The sequence below is a fragment of the Pyrenophora tritici-repentis genome, chromosome 10, assembly GCF_003171515.1.
Source record: "Pyrenophora tritici-repentis strain M4 chromosome 10, whole genome shotgun sequence".
Classification (NCBI taxonomy): Eukaryota; Fungi; Ascomycota; class Dothideomycetes; order Pleosporales; family Pleosporaceae; genus Pyrenophora; species Pyrenophora tritici-repentis.
The window spans coordinates 4258416-4280811 of NC_089399.1; the positions used below are offsets into that span (position 1 = coordinate 4258416).

The 22396-nt window shown below is 49.7% G+C and overlaps 9 protein-coding genes across 9 annotated transcripts; 1 reads left to right on the forward strand and 8 right to left on the reverse strand.

The window, feature by feature from the left end:
* Positions 1-405: 405 nt before the first annotated feature.
* Positions 406-1917, reverse strand: PtrM4_054720 (uncharacterized protein; the record flags this gene model as incomplete). The annotated part of the gene is made up of 1 exon (XM_066105092.1): positions 406-1917. One exon carries the CDS (start codon positions 1915-1917, stop codon positions 406-408), a length of 1512 nt encoding a protein of 503 aa, XP_065959656.1.
* A 161-nt stretch (positions 1918-2078) lies between these two features.
* On the reverse strand, positions 2079-3023 carry PtrM4_054730 (uncharacterized protein; the record flags this gene model as incomplete). Its single annotated transcript, XM_066105093.1, has 1 exon — positions 2079-3023. One exon carries the CDS (start codon positions 3021-3023, stop codon positions 2079-2081), a length of 945 nt encoding a protein of 314 aa, XP_065959657.1.
* A 236-nt stretch (positions 3024-3259) lies between these two features.
* PtrM4_054740 (uncharacterized protein) lies at positions 3260-4795 on the reverse strand (the record flags this gene model as incomplete). The annotated part of the gene is made up of 1 exon (XM_066105094.1): positions 3260-4795. One exon carries the CDS (start codon positions 4793-4795, stop codon positions 3260-3262), a length of 1536 nt encoding a protein of 511 aa, XP_065959658.1.
* Positions 4796-4962: 167 nt separating this feature from the next.
* On the reverse strand, positions 4963-5727 carry PtrM4_054750 (uncharacterized protein; the record flags this gene model as incomplete). Its single annotated transcript, XM_066105095.1, has 1 exon — positions 4963-5727. One exon carries the CDS (start codon positions 5725-5727, stop codon positions 4963-4965), a length of 765 nt encoding a protein of 254 aa, XP_065959659.1.
* Positions 5728-8176: 2449 nt separating this feature from the next.
* Positions 8177-11620, reverse strand: PtrM4_054760 (uncharacterized protein; the record flags this gene model as incomplete). Its single annotated transcript, XM_066105096.1, has 1 exon — positions 8177-11620. The coding sequence occupies one exon, from the start codon at positions 11618-11620 to the stop codon at positions 8177-8179; it is 3444 nt and encodes a 1147-aa protein (XP_065959660.1).
* A 39-nt stretch (positions 11621-11659) lies between these two features.
* PtrM4_054770 (uncharacterized protein) lies at positions 11660-13012 on the reverse strand (the record flags this gene model as incomplete). Its single annotated transcript, XM_066105097.1, has 1 exon — positions 11660-13012. One exon carries the CDS (start codon positions 13010-13012, stop codon positions 11660-11662), a length of 1353 nt encoding a protein of 450 aa, XP_065959661.1.
* A 2090-nt stretch (positions 13013-15102) lies between these two features.
* PtrM4_054780 (RecQ, Superfamily II DNA helicase) lies at positions 15103-18944 on the forward strand (the record flags this gene model as incomplete). The annotated part of the gene is made up of 4 exons (XM_066105098.1): positions 15103-15458; positions 15664-17469; positions 17652-18820; positions 18916-18944. 4 exons carry the CDS (start codon positions 15103-15105, stop codon positions 18942-18944), a joined length of 3360 nt encoding a protein of 1119 aa, XP_065959662.1.
* A 329-nt stretch (positions 18945-19273) lies between these two features.
* Positions 19274-20038, reverse strand: PtrM4_054790 (uncharacterized protein; the record flags this gene model as incomplete). Its single annotated transcript, XM_066105099.1, has 1 exon — positions 19274-20038. The coding sequence occupies one exon, from the start codon at positions 20036-20038 to the stop codon at positions 19274-19276; it is 765 nt and encodes a 254-aa protein (XP_065959663.1).
* Positions 20039-20604: 566 nt separating this feature from the next.
* PtrM4_054800 (ComEC, membrane metal-binding protein) lies at positions 20605-21892 on the reverse strand (the record flags this gene model as incomplete). Its single annotated transcript, XM_066105100.1, has 2 exons — positions 20605-21456; positions 21566-21892. 2 exons carry the CDS (start codon positions 21890-21892, stop codon positions 20605-20607), a joined length of 1179 nt encoding a protein of 392 aa, XP_065959664.1.
* Between the last annotated feature and the right edge of the window lie 504 nt (positions 21893-22396).

Sequence of the window (22396 nt, forward strand, 5' to 3'; positions counted from 1 at the left end):
CCACTTAATTGATTGTTGCGGACTGTGCATGACATCCTATTGTAGCAGGCACTGCCCGGTGGGCAAGTGCACTTACCTCTGAGCCGAGAGCTCTTGTACACATACATCACAACACGACAATATTATTATTATTATTCCATTAGAGTCCTTTTTCAGTCAGAGACTATGTAGGACTTTGTATCGCAGTAGACAAGACGTCAACAACTGCATATGAGAACTGCGTTGATTGTCCTACGGAGTAGATACACAAGGTTATATACATAAGATATGCGTAAGCACATAACGGCAAAGGAGTGAAAGTGAAGGTTGTAGAACATTCGGCCAAGAAGCATCGGGCCGATTCCAAGAAGGGTAGTCCTGAATGGCAACACACCCCCCAGCTTGAATGAACAGTGAAAGCTGAAATTAATCATGTATCTCTAAGAGAGACTCGTTGTTGATGTCCTTTATGGTGGTGATTAAGCGATCTGAGACGTCTTCAAGACCAAGCTGCTTGATGAACTGGGCGTGCTTCTGTCGAGGTAGTACCTTTGTCAGTCCATCGGCGGGCATGTAGGCAGTCGGCTTCCAGTCTACATGGATTCTTCCAGCCTCTACCTCTTGTCGTAGCCACAGCTGATGAATGTCCACGTGTTTTAGCTTTGTTTGAAGCTTCTCTTCAGCCTTTGTGACTATGCCAACAGTCTGTTGATTGTCGCACCAGATCTTCGAGACTATATCTGGATTAAATCGAATTTCGCGGAACAGCCTGTTCCACCATTTCATTTCTCCGCCAGCTCGGGACAGAGCTAGAAGTTCTGCTTCTGTTGTGGACTTTGTAACAGTCTTCTGGATAGCAGCCTTCCAGTCAACAGACAGGCCGTATAGCTTGAACAAGTATCCTTCAGAGCTTCTTCTCGTGTCAGGTTCGTCCGCATAGGCAGCATCAGATGCGCCATAAAATATTGGTTCAACCGTGTCTGTATACTTGTCCGCGTTCTCTACGGGGATTACGAACAGGTCTTTCTCATTTTGAGTTCCTGAGGCCTTGAGCGCCAGATTTCTCTTGCCAATAAGATAACGCCAGCAATGGATTGCTGCGTATAAATGCTTTTGGCCAGGGTTTGCAAGATGTCGGGCCAGTACTGAGTGCGCTCGTGCGACATCAGGTCGTGTAAACGTGGCAATGTAAGCTAGTGATCCAACTAGTTGTTGATAGATTTTCGTGCGCTTAGAGTTTGGTTCTTCCGTTGACGGTGGTAGTACGTTCTCCTTTATCGGAAAATCGGGGTATCCCTTGTCGCTTGTTAGGTTGAACTTGCTTGCAACCTTGTTAATAAAGGAGTCTTGAATTAACCAAATGCTCTTCGAAGGTCGATCGCGTATCACACGAATCCCAAGGAACCAACTTAATTCGCCAAGTATTCGGAGATCGTAGATCTGTAGCAAGCGCTTTTCGAATTCCTCCTTGTAACTTGTCTTTGAAGGATGTACCAAGACGACGATATCATCAACGTAGAAGAAAACGATTAGATTGTTGTTGGCAAACAAGCAAGGAACTCCAGGAACTGCTTTTAACCCCAGCTTCTTTAGGGTCTTCTGAAGTTCTGCATACCAAAGCAATGGAGCTTCCTTAAGACCGTACAATGCTCGACGAATTAGGAGTAGTTCTCCATACTGTTTTGCAAAGCCTTCAGGTGTATAACAGAAAAGCTTTCTGTTTACTCGTGCGTTTAGAAACGCGTTTAGTGCATCGTACTGAAACATTAAGAGGTCGAACGCAGCAGCTAGCGCGATTAATCCTCGAAAGACTCGGGCAGCCAGCGTGGCCGCGTAGGTGTCTCCCCATTCTGCTTGAAGATCTCCGCGTACGACAAGTCGAGCCTTGAACTTATACAAGTATCCATCTTGATCGAACTTGTATGTGTACACCCACATTAGGGGTAAAACCTCAGCATCAGCAGTTGATGATAGACTCCGCAACAATCAATTCAATCCGGTCACTCTCCTAGACCCACTTACCTATCTAGGTAGGGCTTAAACTCCTATAGGTAACTACTAGGCTTAAAGCGGTAATCAATCAATCCAATCTGAACCTTCTAGGACCCACTTAATTGATTGTTGCGGACTGTGGTTGATGAGGTTGCAGGTGTTTGAGCAAAGCAACCTTTCTTCCAACAGTTGTCAAATTCGACATTCATTGCCTTCTGAAACTCATTGGCAAATGGGTGCGTAGCAACGTCTCGATAGCGTTTTGGAGGTGGTGGCAGCTGATCTCTATAGAGTCGAACTTTCGGTAATTCTCCGAACAGTTTCGTCGTTTCTGGTTGACTGATTGCGGCCAAAAATGTACTATAGTAGGTCATATTCGTACTCAGGTGATTATGATCAGAGTAGTTGGCTCGGTGTCGTCTTCGGTGTCCTTCAATCACATTCTCTTGACTGCCAACCTCTGGATTCAAACGTCTTGGAGCGTTGTTCTGGTATCGGTCTGGCACGTAGTCTTGGTATTGATCTCCCCAACCGCCTGGTACGTTTTGTCGACGGGAAACCATTGATTCTGGTGTTGTAGGGCTATCATCGGGATGTCTGACCCTAATCGTAGATTCTGGTGTTGCAGAATTATCGAATTCCTTGTCTAGATTCCCTAGTTCGAACTGAATATCTTTCTCGGTTGCTGTTTCAGCATCGTTTCGGTCATTCTGGGTTAAAGAGTTGTTTTCCTCATAAGTCTGTTTCTGTAATGGAGACAGAAGGTCCTCAATGTCTATGAGCGCTCGAGGTGTGGGTATATCCAAGATCTCAATTAATCGCTCAGCTTCTTCTGAGAGCTTCTCAGGCTCATCGTCGTTCTTCATGAGGTGCTGTCGTGCAAAGACCACATCGCGTGTTCGTATAACACGTCCCTTAGATGGTATCCAGATACGGAAGATGTTTGTCGAATCGTAACCAACCAAATATCCAATCATCGTTCGGGATTCAAGCTTGTCTCCACGCTTGACCTTTCTGTCGAGCACGTGAGCACGACATCCAATTGGAGCCATATGCGCTACTGATGGTTTTCTACCAAACACTCTTTGGTAAGGCGTCTCCCAATCGAGGCTCTCTGCAGTGATCGGAATGGTCTGGTCTGGTCTGGTCTGAGGGTACAGACCAGACCAGACCAGGTGCTTACATAAGGACCGGTCCGACCAGACCGGTCCGACCAACAAGACCGCCAAGAATGAGGCTGAAGCAAAGAAGGAAGCCGAAGAAATGTGTTTTACTACTGACTGTCAATCTAGTCGTCTTCGTTCTCACTATCCTCGATATCGCTGTTCCCCTCAGCTTGGGGCTTTCCATACCAGGCCCGGAGACACTCGCACGCTTCTATAATATCTGCCTTCAGCCTACCACGGCGATCGACGATAGTAAGCTTCGCGCTACTAAAAAGACGTTCGCATTCATCCGACATAGGCGAGATCGCAAACATGTCTAGAGCGAAGCGAGCGAGATCTCGTTGGGAGTCGTAGCGAGATAGCCAGTACGCAATAGCCTCATTGCAACCTGCCTCTTCGTTATGAAGCCGGTCAGTAGAGATGTATTGTTCATACAAATCAGTTGTAGAAACTGGAGCGTCTATTCGAATGCGCTTATGTTCCCGCTGGCGATCAAATGCTGGGTCAGGATCTCTCTCCTTCCTGGCTGGTGGTGGCAGCATCTCGACAGGGTACCTTCCCTTATACTCTGTCTCCCAGAGATGCTTCACCGCTAATTGTGCGTTTTCAAACCACCTCTTCTTCTCTTCGTCGCCATGAAGAACCCACTCTTGCCTGAACCATCCCCACTTGCGATATGGATCAAGGATTTGAGCCGCATAATATGCCGGTGGAAGGTCAGTATCTTCAGGGAATCGATTTTGCCAATTCAGCTGCTGATTGTTATAGTACTCAACGCACTTTAACCAAGCAGCATCAGCGCAGCCTTGAAGGTACTTCCATGTAAAGTTGTTATCGTCCTCAGTGTGGATGTCGTGGTAGTGATCCTTCGTCTCGCTTATCTCCCGGAGAAGGCAGTCCAAAGTTGAAAACCAGTCCGCAAGTGACGTCTTCTTACCTTCAGAAAGCAAAGTTGCAGCATAGAAGTCTTTGAGAGCGAGTTCAATCTTTTCAAGCTCAAACCAGTGCTGTCCATCAAGCTTAAAGTTCGCGATCCCTACGGAGCCCTTTCCAGGTACATGACGAGCCGAGAAGAGCTCTAAACGTTCTCGAACATTTAATGCACGTGTAATCGAATAAAACCATGAGTTCCAGCGGGTCGAGTTGTTCTGGATAAGCTCAAGCCCGTCGAATTGCGAAAGATCTCCGCCGATAATAATTGTAGCAAACTCCTCACGCCGTTGTGGAGTAAGCCTGATGTATCGCACCAGGTTGTGAAGACGACCCAAACATCCGAACTTCTTCCAGAGCTCTTCCACCTTCGTATAGTCGCCACGTTGATGATGCTTCTCCAGCTTCGCAAGATACTTCTCACAGTTTCGCCCCATAAGGAACGCCTGGCAACAGAGGTTGATGACATGGCCCAAGCAACGCAGCCGGCGATGACGACGTTGTTTTGACTTCATCCATGGGCAGAGATCCTTGAGTATAAACTCAACAGCGGTATCATTTGCCGAGGCATTATCCAGCATAAAGTATCCAATCTGATCTCCGCTAATGTCGTATTCTTCCAGCAATTCAAGGACCACCGATCCAAGATTCTCTCCAGTGTGTTCGCCGTATATACGTCGCATACCTAAAGCGGTAACACGTCGCATGCCGGTAGTATCAATCCACATAGCGACGACGCCTAGGATAGCGTAAGGGTTTGGTGAAGTCCAGAGATCAAAGGAGATAGAGATAGACTCCGCAACAATCAATTCAATCCGGTCACTCTCCTAGACCCACTTACCTATCTAGGTAGGGCTTAAACTCCTATAGGTAACTACTAGGCTTAAAGCGGTAATCAATCAATCCAATCTGAACCTTCTAGGACCCACTTAATTGATTGTTGCGGACTGTGGATAGAGATCCTACTCCGTGAATGGTGTAGGTCCTCCCTAAGCTGTTGCTTCTTCGATATGAATGCATTCATTACCCAGCTTCGGATAGTCTTCGCAGCCTTCGGGAGGTGGTTGAGTAGTGCCGGATTTAAAAAGAGGAGTAGTTCACGAAAGTACTGGTTCTCTAATTGAAAGAAGGCTATATGGCAGTACACAATCCAACGAATTAGAAGCTCTTTAAACTTCTCTACTGACTCCTTCCAGAAAAAGATGCTGGAAGCAGCCCCATCCTTTTGCTGGTCGATTATAGACTTCCGTACAGAACCCTTTCGCTTGATGCCACTCTGGGGATCAATCTGGTGCTTCTGTTCCAGGTGATTCCGGATCCTAGAAGTGCCATTGATGACAAACAACTCTTGCTTGCTCTTCCCAACCCTGCACTCATGGCAGTAATACACCTCTTTCTTATCGCTATCTCGAATGTATTGGAGTCCGTACTTCCAGATGTGTGATGTACCTTGACGGAAATCCTTCCTTGCAATTATTGCACGTTTCACGTACGTGATACCGCCCTGCACGAACTCATCTGGAGATTCGTGATATTGAATAGGAGTGGGTGATAGTATAGGGGTGGGTGATGACGTGGGGATAGGAGATGGAGTAAGAGACGTTAAATCTAGTCTTATAATATTCGATGGGGACGGTGAGGTTGGTGTTGAAGGCTCCATAACAATAGTATATAAGTAGGTTGTTAAGGACTTGATTGTTCTATGTAAGTAGAAGACTTACCTTGATCTTAATGACTCATATTGTGCTAAATTTTCTGGCTAGATTAGTCTAAGATCTAGTCACGTGGACCTATTTATAGCCGGACCGGTCCGATCATCTAGACCGGTCCGACCACGGTCTCAAAAAATCGCCAGACCAGACCAAGTCTTGGCGGTCTAGACCAGACCAAGACCAAGTCAGACCAGACCATTCCGATCACTGCTGTGCAGTAATGCCCAGAAGAGAATAGCGGTTAGGCGAAGACCAGAGATCGGAGGAGATGTGAATAGAGCTCACAGCGGTTTGTAGGCTCTCTTTAATCTGTTCCTAATAGTAGGCTTTATTTGTGATGATTATGCGTAGGAGCGATCGTCGGGTTTTTAGAAGTTGGTCCTCAATATACGGATTGGCAGCAAGAGAGAGCTCTTGGAACTCTTTCCACTTAATAGCAGAAAACGGGAGCCGACGCTGTGTGAAGAGGGCTACGATAGCATTATGATACCGCGGGAGACTGAAGACGTTCCTTATAGAATCGGGCGACGGAGAAGAAGAGAAAAAGGACGTAATCTTGCGAGGGTTATGTGTAAGGGAGTTTCCAGTCACTGACTCAGGAGCTAGGCTTGATAACGCGAGAGGAGGAGTAAGAGCTAGTAATGGGTGATTATTCCGAACGTGTCGGACCGCATTTATGCGATGATTTCCGGAGAACGGTCGAAGAACGCAAACTTTGCAGGTGTAGATAGTAACGCCCTTACTACTCCTTTTTATAGATAGAGGCTCCTTAGAGATCTCTATAAAGGAGTAGAAGTTGGCAGGTAAAGATGAAGACGAGGTTTCAGCAAGAAGTGACATAACGTAGAATAGTAACGAGGAAAGAAGTAAGCTTGCAGGATTATATTAAAGACAAGAAGCTTATAGATATTCAACTAGTTAACCAGTTTAACCAATTTAATTATATTAATCAAACCGGTCGACCAAGACCGGCCGAAAATGCCCAGACTCCGCAACAATCAATCGATCGACATGATTGATTCCTATATAGGTTAAAGAGTTACTTTATTAGGCAGCCTTTAACCTAGATAGGAATCAATCATGCCGATCCGATTGATTGTTGCGGAGTCTGAAAATGCCGACCAACCGGTTAACCGGAATAACCGACCGGAATAACCGACCATTTTGCCCATGTATAGACGCAAGCGGCGAGCCTGCTTTGTTTGGGTTGGCGCACGGCCCTCACGTTGCCGGGGAAGCGACTAGGCTAGCAGCCTAGTCATGTGACTCGAGGCTCAGCCCGTTACACCTAGCTTTTATTACGAGTACTAGAATTAGAACAAGAAAATGGCACCTAGGGCAACCACCAGAAATACACACAGTCACTGTATAACACTACCTTAGAGAGAGCTACTCTATAAAACTAACAAAACTGTATTTCTTACTATAAGAGCCCGCTGCTACATCTCTTTCTATCTACCACACTGCTCTTTACAGAGATGTCAACAAGCAAGTCAAGCTGGCTTGATTCTTATCGATTGCAGATCACAGACCATTCTCTGGGACGTGCCACTGTGCACGAGCCTCTATATTGTCTGTGATCTGCAATCGATAAGAATCAAGCCAGCTTGACTTGCTTGTTGACATCTCTGGCTCTTTAGCACTAGCGCCTACTCCAGATCTACTCTAGAATAGGAGCACGCAAAACATCCTCCAAACTGTACTACCCCAAAGAAACTACTCATAGAAAACACCTATATAGAACGGCCTAGGCCAAAGTCTTGCATAATCTCTGACTAAAAAGGACTCTAAATGGAATAATAATAATAATAATCCGTTAACGGGAAACTGACGGATTGTTGACATGTCTAGCCAGCCACTCCACAGCAGGTAAAGGGACTGGGTTAAAGTCTAGAATCGTAGCTTTGGACAAGATCTCCGAATAAGCACTGCGAAACGAAGAGATAGTTACTCGTGATCTGACAGCTTTAATATTTCACCTAGATGAGTACTAATGGCCTCCATAGGCGGAGGACGAAATGCACCATCTTTTACCTTGATCAAGGTGGAGAGGCAGGATCGTAAGTCCTCTACCTAGTCTAGCAGGGTATCCCCTAGTTATATTAATGTTGTTACGATGGGCAATCGCTTGTCCGACTTCCAGTATTCCCCGGAACGCGATGCGGGCACCGCGGCAATGTGTCAGATTAGATGAGATATTGCACAAAAGTGATGGATGTTCATGATTGATTGTATTGTTCTCTGTTCTAAGGTGCGCGCTGAGAGTTTTGTTCTGCTAAGACGCTAACCCATTATTAGCTAGCGGTGTCGGCACTTTCGGCTCGACACGCCTGCTATCTGACACACACCCTCAGCTTGGAAGGCATATTGCAAGCTGCATAAACTGGTTGATCGATCCTACATAATGAGGCCTTCCAGTTGCTCTTGCACCTCCTTAAGCTCAATCTCTCTGAGCGGGGCTTCTTCGCGCTCGACGAGTCCCAGTTGATCAAGGAACCTGGCCCATTTATTGGCTGGCAGTGGCTTTGTGAACCCGTCTGCGATCATGTTGTCAGACGGCACATACTCTACCTTGATCACCTTTCGGGTAACCTCTTGTCGTAGCCAGTGATTGTGTATATCAACGTGCCGAAGTTTTGTTTGAAGTTTGGCTACGTCCTCTGTGACTAGTCGGATGGTCTGTTGGTTGTCGCATTTGATTGTGATTGTTGGATCGCTCAGAGTTACCCGAAGCTCCCTCAGCAGTCGCGACGTGAATATGGCCTCCTTGGCCACCTGGGAAAGAGCAAGTAATTCTGCTTCCGTGGTTGAAGTAGTAACGGTATCCTGCTTGCTTGCTCTCCAGGAGATGAGGCCGCCAAACAGCTTAATGGCGTAGCCTTGTGAGCTCTTCCTGTCCAGGGTGTTGTCTGCAAATGATGCGTCACTTGCTACTTGAAGACCTTCACCTGTGCCTAGCTCCAGAGCTAGGTTCATTGTCTTTCTTAGGTAGAGTAGTACGCGGTCCGCTGCCTCTTGATGTTCTATGCTTGGATTGACTAGGAACCGAGCGAGGCGCGATGTTGCGAAGGCGATGTCGGGTCTTGTGGTGACTGCTGCGAACAGCAGAGATCCAATCTTGCGTTGGTACTTGCTGACTTCAGCTGGTGCTGCGAGTCCTTTTCGTGGTCGGAGTTCGATGCCTGACATTGGCGTATCATGCCTTACATTTTGGTGGTTGATGAGTTGACTGATTTTGTCGACGTATGCAGCTTGAGATAGCTGTATGGTCTTCTGCTTGCGATTGCGCATGACCTCTACGCCGAGAAACCACTGTAAGTCGTCTCCTCCCGTACAAGCGTATTTTTCTTGGATCCGGTTTATGGCCTTCATTGCCTCTGATTCTTGCTTTGAATGGTACGCAACGATGATATCGTCCACATAGAAGAAGATGATAACTCCGTCCTTGATCATGCAGCATGGCTCCTGTGGTATTTGTTGAAACCCTATCGAAGCAAGAGTTGCGGTGAATTCTTTCTGCCACAGTGATGGTGAGATCCGGAGCCCGTAGAGTGCCTTTTGCACTTTGAGTAGAGTGCCAGGCTTCTGATATCCTTTTGGCATCCTCATGTATATTTCTCTGTCGATTGCAGCATGCACAAAAGCATTAGTGACGTCGTATTGCTTCAGCTCAAGATCGTATTTGGCGGCGATTGCCATGAGCATTCTGAATGAGCGTCCTGCCAATGTTGCTGCATATGTGTCTTGGGAGGTTATGTTGCGTTGTTGATCTCCCCTTACCACCAATCTTGCCTTGCATTTGATGAGGCGGTGATGCTTGTCGAGTTTGTAGGTGTATACCCACATACAGTCTAGAATCTGGTGCCCTGCTCGTTTGACTGGTGATGCTTGGACCTCAGTCCATGACTTCATTTGTTGGTGACTCTGAAGGTGTGTCTTTTCTGCTTCCTTGAACATTTCGTATAGTGGATGGTCTTCTAGCTTTGAGTATGCTGTTGGGAGTGGCGGTAGCTGGTTGCGATGGGGCTTGATTCCCTTGGATAGCAGTCTCTTCACCTGAGCCTTATCGATTGGCTTTCCTTCGTGTTGACCAATGTGTCCTGATTCGGTGCCGGCCATGAATGCGGCTGCCCATGGACTGGTCATTGATGTTGATTGGTTGGACATGTTCGTCATATCCTCGTTGTTCACCTCTCCTTGAACTAGCAAGGCCACAGGTGGAGGAGTTGGTGGCGGGGTTAGATATGCCTCTACCACCTTCCTTCCTTGGTGGTATCTGGTTTTCTGAGTGCGCGGGCTCTCTTCCTGCGTCGTATCGTCCTCGTAGAACGTCTCGGTTTCTGGTTGTTGGCTCTGAGTACCTGGGAGTTCGACTGTTCTCACCCAAGTTGCGATTTCCTCTAGGGTGTTGTGCATGAGATTGTCCATCAGGTCCTCAGTCTTGCCGTTGAAGATTGTGTCTTCGTCAAACACTACGTCGCGAGTGCTGATTACCTTTGCCATGGATGGGATCCATATGCGGTAAATGTTCGTTGACTGGTATCCCACTAGGTATCCAATCCAGGCCTTCGGATCTAGTCTCTGTAGCCTGGACTTTCCTCTGTGGGTGTCGTCTGTCATTGCGAAAGCCTTACACCCATATGCTTTTAGGTGAGCTTGATTTGGTTTTCGAGGTCCGGTGACTATGCCGTTGATGGCAGCTGCGCGTGTAAAGAATATTTCGTATGGTGTCTTCCAATTGTTTGGGTAATTTGGCGTTCGATTGTATAGGTATACCGCCGCTCTGGTAGTTTCTGGCCAGAGTTCCCATGGAAGGTTTGCATCCAGTCGAATTGCGCGTGCCTTTTCTTTTATAACACCCCCTGAGCGCTCGGCTCCTCCGTTTTGAGCTTGAGTATCTGGAGCGGAGGGCTCGAGTTTGATTGATAGGGACGTGCACCATTTTTCGACCTCTTGTTTGACGGTAACGATCTCGTTGTCAGTCTCGATGACTTTGACTGTGATGTTGAATTGTTTCTTCATGAACTGGACGAAGAGGCCTAGGAGGCGAATGATTGAGCGAGCCGGTCTGTTGTCCTTGAAGTAGAAGTCCCATGTGTATCGGGACCGTCGGCAAGTGATCAGCATTTGGCTCTTCTCCTTGGTGAAACTGCCGTCCTCATACTCATGGAAGTCGATGGCTACCCTTTCACCTGGCCCTTCGTCGTTCAGTCTAGGCGTCCTGCGTATTTGTCGTTTCGATTTTGACCTGCCGCAGGCGTCACACTCCACGGTGGTGATGCCCTTGATCCTCACCCCCTCAGATTGCTGCACGAGGTGCTCGATCGCGGATGGCCCGGGATGTCCGAGTCGTTTGTGCCATAGTATGGCAGTAGCCTTTTGTGGTGATCGTTTGGCTCGATTCATACGCACATGAAAGGCTGAAGTTGATGTAGTAGGTGGCTCGATAACCCATTGCCCATAGTGTTCCGATAAGGTGGCAATGGTTGAACCATCCCATCGTCGTAGGCTTGTCGGGTCTCCTCGATTGTCCCACCATATACCTTGTCTTCGGAGCAGCCTGAATGATACGAGGCTGCAGAGGAAGTCTGGGCACCAGGCAACATTGCTTAGGTGTAGAATTTGTTTGCCCTGAGCCCCCTCTGCCGTCACCTTGACTGCTCCGTATCCTTGTATCCAAACCCTTGAGTTGCCAGCCCAAATGTAATCTCCCATCGCAGGCGGGCGTACGTCTTCGAGCCTTGAGAGGTTGTTGCAGATGTGCGTCGTCGAGCCAGAATCCAGGATGAATGCATCCTTTAATGGGTATCCTTGATTACTCGCATTGAATGCCGCTTTCATCATGCCCTCGTCCAGCCTCGAGATCTCGCGTCCATCTAGTCAATCAGTGACTGAGTCCGGTGTTTGTGATGTCTTGATGTAGGGTGTAATCGATCGTGATGCCGTAGTTAGGCGTGGTCGCTTCGTTTCCAGGTTTGTTTCCTGTATTATTCTTTGTAAGTCTGCATCATGCTGAAGTTTGTACTGTACCAGCTTTGTGATGTGTTTGTTCGGTTTGAACCAATCTGGGGTCTCCAAAGTTGGGTTGACATAGTAGCAGCTACTGATGTCATGGCGTTGTTCACAAGCAGGACATATATCGCCAGCTTCTGCTGTATTCCTTTTCTGGAATTGCTTGGACTTGTTGCCAGGTGCATTCATTTTGCGTTTGTTTGTTTGCCTTTGGTTTCCCTGGCTAGGGTTGGTAGATGGCGCTCTAATTTGCACACTTGAGGCGTCCCCCTGTGTGTTCGAGTCGGATTCACCGCTCGCCGCGTAGGCTGCTTCACCCGTCATAAAGGCACTTCTTGATTTGCCTCGTGTTGGGTGAGCTAGGCTCATATGTTCGCGGAAGAGTTTCATCATCTGCCTTCTTTCTATATTGTTCCGGTCGCTTCCCGCTCCAGTGAATGTTGCCATCCATGCTGGGGCAATCTTAGAGACTGCTTTTAGGAAGTCGTCCACAACCAGCTTGCTTTGTATCACGTCCCCTATCTTTAGGGCTTCGGCGCGAGTTGCAGCTTGGTCGTATTCGCTGAGCCATGATTCCCAATTTTGCGGGCTTCTCATAGGTCTCAAGGAATCGTGGTACCTCTCTCGTACCCTTCTGATCTCATCGTCGAGGTCTACTCCAACTGCTACCTGGAGGTTTGTGATCCAGGTGCGGAGAGTTCCATGTTCCTCAAAGCAGCTCACTTGGAGGTGTGGGCTAACTGTTGCATTCAGGTGTCTGATCATTGCCGCAATGTTTGTGCGTTCGTCTCGATAGTTTCGTTCGCGTATTTTGTATGATTCAAAAACCATCTTGAATTCCCTTGAGTCCCCATCGTATGCCTCCTTCCCCTCCGCTGAGAGTTCTGAGTATCGAGCTGGTATGGCTGGAGTTTGAACAGCAGGGTTGACTATGTCAACTGTATCTTGTGTAGGCGCTCGGGCATTGGCTCTCGCGGTTCGTGTAGAGGAGGATGGAGCTGATGATGTATTTCTCAGAGCAGCGGCTGGTTCATAGTCGGATACGAGTGGAGGGAGAGGTTCGGTCGGCTTTGTACGAGGCTGTGTGTTGCCCGCTGGATCTACAATGTCCCAGATCTCTAGGGCTTCGCATTGCATCTTGATTTGGCGGTACCAGGGGATCCATTTGCTCGAGTCGGTTAGGATAACTGTCGCGTCCCTCTGGTTCTGGTTTATCGTCATTATTGCGTGTTCGTTGCTCTTTATAGAGGCAGTGAGACTCTTAATTGTCAGATTAGATAAGATATTGCACAAAAGTGATGGATGTTTATGATTTATTTGTTCTTGTCTCTGTTCTAAGGTGCGCGCTGAGAGTTTTGTTCTGCTAAGACGCTAACCCGTTATTAGCTAGCGGTGTCGGCACTTTCGGCTCGACACGCCTGCTATCTGACACCTCTACGAAACCGACAGAGCAACGGCTCTTCCTTAGGTATATATCTCTATTGCTGCAAAGTAATAGGCCTATATATCTAGATGCTACCTATACCCGAACGCCCTAAACCAACTCGATATACCGACCCCATATACCGAACCGCTCCAGCACCTGCTGTCACCAGCACACTCACGAGCAAAACACCGACCAGGCACTAGATGTATAGATCTATTATCTCTCTTGTAGATCCCTATATACAGACGCCTACACCAAAAGCCCTCTCCACCGAACGACCTAAACCGACTCGATATACCGACCCCATATACCGAACCGCTCTAGCACCTGCTTTCACTAGCACACGCACGAGCAAAACACCGACCAGGCACTAGATGTATAGATCTATTCTCTCTCTTGTAGATCCCTATATACAGACGCCTACACCAAAAGCCCTCTCCACCGAACGACCTAAACCGACTCGATATACCGACCCCATATACCGAACCGCTCTAGCACCTGCTTTCACTAGCACACGCACGAGCAAAACACCGACCAGGCACTAGATGTATAGATCTATTCTCTCTCTTGTAGATCCCTATATACAGACGCCTACACCAAATACCCTCTCCACCGAACGCCCTAAACCGACTCGATATATATCTAGATGCTACCTATACCCGAACGCCCTAAACCAACTCGATATACCGACCCCATATACCGAACCGCTCCAGCACCTGCTGTCACCAGCACACTCACGAGCAAAACACCGACCAGGCACTAGATGTATAGATCTATTATCTCTCTTGTAGATCCCTATATACAGACGCCTACACCAAAAGCCCTCTCCACCGAACGACCTAAACCGACTCGATATACCGACCCCATATACCGAACCGCTCTAGCACCTGCTTTCACTAGCACACGCACGAGCAAAACATCGACTAGGCAATAGCTGTATAGGTCTATTATTGTTAGGTTATAATAGATTCCTGTATACAGACGCCTACACCAAAACGCCCAAAACATCGACTAGGTAATAGCTGTATAGATCTATTCTGTCTTGTAGATCCCTATATACAGACGCCTACACCAAATACCCTCTCTACCGAACGCCCTAAACCGACTCGATATACCGACCCCATATACCGAACCGCTCCAGCACCTGCTTTCACTAGCACACGCACGAGCAAAACATCGACCAGGCAATAGCTGTATAGATCTATTCTCTCTCTTGTAGATCCCTATATACAGACGCCTACACAAAACAACAGACAGACACTGTATAAAACTACAAACAATATTTCTTTTCGCAAAGAGCTCGCTGTTACATCTCTTTCTGTTCACCACACTGCTCTTTAGCACCCGCGCCAACGGAAGACTAGCTCGGAAATTGGACTACGCAACTATCCTCCAAATTGTACAAGACCTATAGAAACTCCATATTGAACAACATACATAGAACGGCTTAGCCAAAGTCCTACATAGTCACCGACTGATACAGGACTCTAACCCAGGGCGCTCAATGGTACGTTATAATATACCATTTTTTTGTTAGTGCTGAGAAGTACGCGTATGGCGGGTATATACTAGAACCAGGGGTTTATCCCATTAAACTTCAGGAGTACATCCCATTTTTAGTCTATAGTCGAAATTACTCCAAATTTAGACATATAACTCAGCATACGTAGACGCACAATCTGACGAATTTACAGCGCAGCAGACTATGTGGTTCAGGAGCTTAGGGTTTGGTGTTCTTGGTTAGGGTTACGCGTCTGGGGGGTCAGGAGGTCGCGAGGCTCGGCACCCCGCCGCGCGCGCGCCGCCGGAGTAAGCACCGAGAGAGCGATCAACAGCGCGTGTATATAAGAAGCCGAGTAGAACAGGTAGGCGTCGATATTTCAACATGTCTAAACCTAGCATCGAGTGCCAGTATTTCGAGCATGTGCCTGAGCACAGCGTAGCGGCATGCAGAGAGTGCAGATATGCAGTATGGCCAGATCAGATTGAGGGCCATCTACAGAAGCAGCATAAGGTTAGTTACAAGGAGGCTGAGGCAGTTGGACAGCAGGTTCGCAGCTGGGCTGGGTTAGTCCAGTACCCTAGTGAGCTCGAGGTGCCGACTGGTGCTCCAAAGCCTGTGCGGCAATTGCCAGTGTATACAGACGGGATGTTATGCCAATTTGACTCCAGCTGCTGCTATTATGTAGCAAGAAGTAAGGAGGCTATACGAAAGCATTGGCGTAAGGACCATCAAGGATGGTCAGCAGGGAAGAAGCGAGGGCGGCCAAGTCGAACCAGGTAGACTCCGCAACAATCAATTCAATCCGGTCACTCTCCTAGACCCACTTACCTATCTAGGTAGGGCTTAAACTCCTATAGGTAACTACTAGGCTTAAAGCGGTAATCAATCAATCCAATCTGAACCTTCTAGGACCCACTTAATTGATTGTTGCGGACTGTGCAGCCCGCTGGTGTGCGCGTTGGCGGTGCTGGGCGTCAAGGAGGACGGATGGAAGGGGCCGGAGCAGTACCCGCCGATATTATCGGCGGTGATCAAGATCGCTCGGTTTATGGTCGTGCAGAAGGGACTAGAAATGTCAGGGCCCGAGGAGGATAGCGGCGATGAGACAGACGACGACTTAGATGACAGCGCGTACGAGAGCGGGCCAAGCCAGCGACGGCGTCCCAAGGGGTGTTTGCAGTTAGTGCAGAAGATGATGGACCGGTTCATGGTGCGCGGCAGCCATAGCCCCATGCAGTGGATGTTGGATTTGCGGACGTATGGATTGAAGATCCATTACAACACTACAACCCGCGGGCATGTAGAGTGGACGAACGGCGACGAGCTGCTGTACAAAGAGCTGCATTTTAGCATGGCGCAGTTCCGCGGCATGGTACATGGGCTGGCTAGCGAGAGCCGGCGATTATTAACAGAGGAGTTAATGTTTAGCAGCAAGGCAGCGCCGGTGCCGGCAGTGCCATGGGAGAGCATACGTGACAACCCAACCGACGAGCGGCCAGGATGGAACTTTTTGAAGGATCATCGCACAAACATGCCCGTCAACGGCGAGAGGTGGTTATTTGAGCGGGTAGGCGAGAGCGCCAGCATCCGGAGTCGGTTCATGAAGCCCGGGACGCAGTCAGGGGTAGACCGACAGGCAATAGAGCGATACATGGACCGGGTGGTAGAATTTCGCGAGAAGCTGGCGGTGTTAATGCATATAACGGGTGGGCAGCCAGCGCGAGGGCCAGAGCTACTGAGCGTACGGCATAGCAACACAGTGCAAGGGGGGCATCGCAATATATTCATCGAGGACGGCATGGTGGTGTTTGTGACACGGTACCACAAGGGATACAAAGTCAGCGGCGACGTCAAGATTATCCATCGATATTTGCCGCGCGAGGTGGGCGAGCTGGTAGTGTGGTATATGTGGCTGGTGTTGCCGTTCCAGCAGCGGCTCGAGGCGTTGGTGTGGGAGAAGGAGGCAGTTTCGTCGCATATGTGGCCAGCAGACCCCAGCGGCCGCAAGTGGACGACCGATCGGCTGCGGGAGGCGTTGAAGCGCGAGAGCCGGATCGCGATGGGCCAGGAGTGGACGTTTGCCGGGTACCGGGAGATGGCGATTGGCATCAGCCGGCGGTTTTTGCGTGGATCGACAGCGTTCCAGGCAGATGAGGGCGAGGAGAATAAGGAGTGGGCTGAGGAGCAGGCAGGAGATTCGATTGCCGACGAGCAGGCGGGCCATACGTCGCACGTGGCGGGACTGGTATACGCGCGAGGGATCATGGAGCAGTCAGGGGCCGTGGCGGATAGGCGGCAGCAGTTCCGGGCATCGAGCACGGATTGGCATAGATTTTTGGGCTTCCAGGCAGGCTTGGACGACCAGAGAAGAAGCAGCAAGCGGAAGAGAGCGCCGTTTGAGAGCGAGGCAGACGAGGCAAGGGTGGATCGGTGGCAGCGGCTGAGGAAGATGGACGCGAGAGCGCAGCTGAAGCGCATGATGGGCGAGGAGGCCAAGTTCCGGGGGGTGCAGGAGGCAGCGATCAAAGCCATCACAGCAGGCGAGAGTCCCGTAGTAGCGGTGATGCCGACGGGGGCAGGCAAGAGCTTGTTGTTCATGTTGCCGGCGTGGGCAGAGCAGGGCGGCACGACGGTGGTGGTAGTGCCGTTGATCGCGTTGCGTGGCGACATGGCACAGCGGTGCAAGAAGCTAGGGATATCGTGCGTAGAGTGGCAGAGTCGGCGTCCGCCAGACGCAGCAGCGGTGGTGTTAGTGACGCCCGAGTCGGCAGTTGGAGAGGAATTTGCAACGTTTTTAATAGACTCCGCAACAATCAATTCAATCCGGTCACTCTCCTAGACCCACTTACCTATCTAGGTAGGGCTTAAACTCCTATAGGTAACTACTAGGCTTAAAGCGGTAATCAATCAATCCAATCTGAACCTTCTAGGACCCACTTAATTGATTGTTGCGGACTGTGGTTTTTAAACCGGCTACGAGCGACGCGGCAGCTAGATCGGATTATTATCGACGAGTGCCATATCGTGTTAAACCGGCAGTACACGTTCCGCAAGCAGATGCAGCAGCTAGGTAAGCTAGTGGCTGTAGAGACGCAGATGGTCATGTTAACAGCAACGTTGCCACCCAGCGAGGAGGACGAGTTATTCCGGCGAATGCATTTTGAGCGTGGGCAGGTAAGAATGTTTAGGGCACCAACAGCACGGAGCAACATAGCGTACCGGGTGGTAAGGGTAGAGAAGGAGAGGAAGAGACAGGAGGTAGAGGCAACGGTGTTGGCGATGGTACAGCAGAAGGTCCGAAAGTATAAGAGCGGCAAGATTGTAGTGTACGGCAACTCAGTGCCAAAGGTCAAGGGGTTAGCCGAGAAGCTCAAGTGCCATGCGTATCATCACCACGCGGTTGGCAAGGCAAGCATGTTGGAGGAGTTCATGGGCGGCAAGCAGCGGGTGATTGTGGCAACCAGCGCGTTGGGCATGGGAGTGGACGTGCCCGATATCCGGTGCATTGTCCACATGGATTGGCCGTTTAGCGTGTTGGATTACGCGCAGGAGAGCGGGCGAGCCGGGCGAGACGGGGAGCGGAGCGAGGCCATCATGATGGTGCAGGACGGCGAGCAGCGAGCGGCGGATGACAAGCAGGGGGAGGCGGAGCAGCGGTTGGTGCGAGCATACGTCGAAGGCATAGACGAGGCGGCGACATGTAGACGGGTAATGTTGGACGGGTATTTAGACAGGCGCGAGGCCGAGCGAGCTCGGTGCGAGGAGGGAGAGGAGAGGTGTGACGTATGCATGAGAGCCGACGGGGAGGAGATGGAGGAGGAGGAGATGGAGGAGGAGGAGATGGAGGAGGAGATGGAGGAGGAGATGGAGGAGGAGATGGAAGAGATGGAGGAGGTGGAGGAGGTGGAGGAGGTGGAGGAGATGGAGGTGGTGGAGGTGGCCGAGGGCGGCAGCAGCAACGAAGAAGAGGCGGAGACATTGGAGAGGGAGCAAGAAGAGGCGCGGCAGGCGTTTAATCAGCAGCAACGAGAGCAAGGCGGCCCGCGACAGAGATTGATACAGCAGCGGCAGCAGGAGTTCGCCGACGTCGAGTGGCTGCGTAGGCAGCTGGCGCAATGGATAAACCGGTGTGGGTTATGCGAGGCGGTAGGGCAAGGATCGAGCGCACACGACGTACGGCAATGTTGGCGACAGGAGAGCCAGCGGATCAAGGAGTCGATTAAGAGGATGGAAGAGACAATTAAGTTTGAGCGTTATTCGGGCTGTTTTTGGTGTGGAGTGCCGCAGGAGATATGCAATCGGTGGGAAAGGAATAGTTTTGGGCGATATCAGAGAGTCCAAGACGGGGATTGCCAGTATAGAGGGGTATTAATAGGCGGGTTATTAAGTATAGCATTAGGGCGGAGCGAGGTAGGAAACCGATGGACGGCGCGGTTAGAGGAGTTCGGGGTTAGTAATTCAGGAGCAGGGCCGACGTTGTTTGAGTTTTTAGGAAAAAAGCGATTGTTAGAGACGGTTGAGAGCAATAACTTAGCAGGAGAGTTTTGTTGGATTACAAGATTAATAGGCGAGTAGAGGAAATATAGAGAGTTGTAACGTTGACGAGGGTAGCTCCAACAGCTCGAGTAGGTCGGATAGTGTAAGCAGCGATAAAGGCAAGAGCAGCAAGATCAGCGAGAGCGTAGGCAGGGTTAGCAGCAAGAGAGATAGCAGCAACAGTGACGATAGTAGCAGCAGTAAGAGTAGCGACGAAGGCGAGGGCAGCGAGAGCAGTGATCAAGGCGAGAGCAGCGAGAGTAGTGACGAAGGCGAGGGTAGTAAAGATATTAGAGGTAGCGAAAGCAGCGGCAACAGCGAGAGCAATGAGAGCAACGACAAAGACGAGGGCAGAGAAGGTAACGAGAGCGGCGAGAGCAGTAAGAGCGCAGGCAGCGTTGGTAGCGAGAGCAATAGCTGCAACAGTGGCGATAGTGGCGATAGCGAGGGCAGCGACGACGGCGAGGATGGCGAGGATGGCGAGGATGGCGAGGACAGCGAGGGCAACTTGATGGCAGGTAGCGAAAGCAGTAATAGCAGCTTGAGCAGGGAGGAAAAGCGAGGGTCGTGACGACGGCGAGAGTAGCTCCGATAGCGAGAGCAGCAAGAGCGAGAGCAGCAAGAGCGGCAAGAGCAACGAGAGCGAGGCAGGCGAGGCAGGCGAGAGCAACGAGATGGCAAGTAGCGAGAGCGAGGCAGGCGAGGCAGGCGAGAGCAACGAGATGGCAAGTAGCGAGAGCGTAGGGAGCGAGAGAGGCGAGAGAAATAAGAGCAGCGACATGATAGGTACCGTTGGCAGCGAGAGCATCGAGAGCCGCGCATATAGCGAGAGTAACGAGAACAGAGCGAGTAGCGAGAGCAGCGACGACGGTAAGGACAGCGAGAGCAGGAGCCGCAGCGGCGAAAGGAGTTGTAGAAGCCGTAGCAGCGGTAGGAAGTGAGAAGCAGCGAGAGTAGCGCGAGCAGTGGGGGACAGCAGGGACAGCGAGAGCAGTAGGGAAAGCAAGAGCAGGGGCAGAAGTAGTTATAGCGGCCGCAGGCGTAGTAGGAGCGGTGGGGAGTGAGGAGCAGAAGCGAGGATATCGATAGCAGCGAGAGCAGCGAGGACGGCGGGGATAGTAGGGATAGCGGGATCAGCTGTGAGAGAAGCGAGGATAGCGAGAGTAGGAAAGCAGGAGCCGCAGGCGCGATAGAAGTAAGAGTAGCAAGAGCAGTAAGAGCAGGATGTGTAGCCGCGAGGATAGAGGCAATTAAGGTAATTAAGGTGATTGCGATGATTGCGAGGACAGTAAGAGCAACAAGGGCAGCGCAAGAAAGGGGCGAACGGCAAGGGAATTAACTATTAAGTTAATTGTAGCGATTGCAAGGACAGCGGGAACAGCGAGGATAGTAAGGGCAGTAAGGGTAGATTGTAAGGACAGCGGAAGCAGCGAGGACAACGAGGACAGCGAGGATTGTAAGGACAGCGGAAGCAGCGAGGACAACGAGGACAGCGAGGATTGTAAGGACAGCGGAAGCAGCGAGGATAATGAGGACAGCGAGGATAGTAAGAACAGCGAGGATAGTAAGGACAGTAAGAGTAGCGAGGATAGCGAAAGTAGGAGAGTAGCAGTAGCAATAGCAGTAGCCGGAGGTGTATATAAGCTGTAAGAGGTAAGAGGTAGAAGTAAGGATATTATAAGCAGCAAGGATAGCAGGGGCAGAAGCGGCAACAGGTGCAGGGGTAGTAGGAGTAGTAATAAGAATATTAAGAGCAGTGCAAGTTACAAGGACAAGGGACAAAGTAAGGACAGTAGAGATAGTAAGAGTATCAGGAGCAGCGAGAACAGAAGCCGTAGGATTGATAGCGAAGATATTAAGAGCAGCAAGGAAAGCGAAAGTAGCGAGGGTAGTAAGAGCAGCGACAAGAGGAGCGGTAGCGGCCGCCGAAACCGCAGTTACCGCAGGTGGAGGAGGCGTAGGAGGTAAGGGGCAGAAGAGAGCAGTAGAGACAGCGGGAACAGCGGGGAAAGCGAGAGCAGCAAGAAGGACGGGGATAGTAGAGATAGAGGAAGTGGCGAGAGCAGAAGCAGTAATAGGGAGGATTGCGGAATGCGGAGGAGTAAGAGCGGTAGGAGTAAGAGTAGCAAGAGCAGGACGTAGAAGTAAGAGCCGTAGGAGCAGGAGCAGTAAGAATAGCAGGAGTAGCAAGGGTAGGAGCTTTAAAGGCGGCAGCAACGAGGGTGTTACAAGCAGCGAAAATAATAGGAGCAGGGAGAGTGGTCGCAGTAAGGATAGCGATAGAAGCGAGGTTGGCGACAGCAGGGACAGTAGTAGTAGCAAGAATAGCGAGAGTAGCGAGAGCAATAGCAGTGAGAGCTAGAGCATTAAGAGTAGCAGCAATAAGAGCAGTAACCGTAGGAGTAGGCGCATTAAGAGTAAAAGCTGCAGGAGTAAGAGCAGTAAGGGCGGAAATAGTAGGAGCGTAATTAGCGAGAGCAGGAGCAGCGAGGACAGCAGGAGCAGCTGGAATGGCGAGAGCAGCAAGGACGGAGTGGATAGCAAGAATAGGAAGCGTAGGGGCCGCAGTGGCGATATTTGTAGAAGCGGCAGTAAACACAGGTGTAGTAGTAGCCGTAGGAGTAATAACGAGCATGTTAAAAGCAGCAAGGACGGCAGGAACAGCGGGAGTTGCAATAGTAGAACCCGTAACCGTAATTGAATAGACAGTAAGAGTGATAGTCGCGATAGAAGGAAAAGTTACAAGAATAGCAGCCGTAGCCGTGGTAGAAGCAAGAGTAATTATAATAGAGGCAAAGATAGTAACAGTAGTAAGAGTAATAAGCACAGTAAGGGTATAGTAAGAGCAAAAGTTTAAAGAAGAGTTATTTATGTTAAAAATAAGTATGCAGGTATAAAGCAAAGAAAAGAAAGATTCGAAAAGAGAGAGTATAAAGTTGGTGAGATTCATAATCGATAGATGAGGTAGGTAAAACAGGTATAGTTTGTAGTATATATTAGATAGTGTTTAAGAAAGAAATCAAGCATAGAATTAAGTAGGATTTAAGGATTAGGATTGTAGTAGAAGACAGAGCAAGTTATTAGGAATACTGTTGAGAATACAGTCCGTAAGTGACTTGGTGGTATCAAGCGGAGGAGT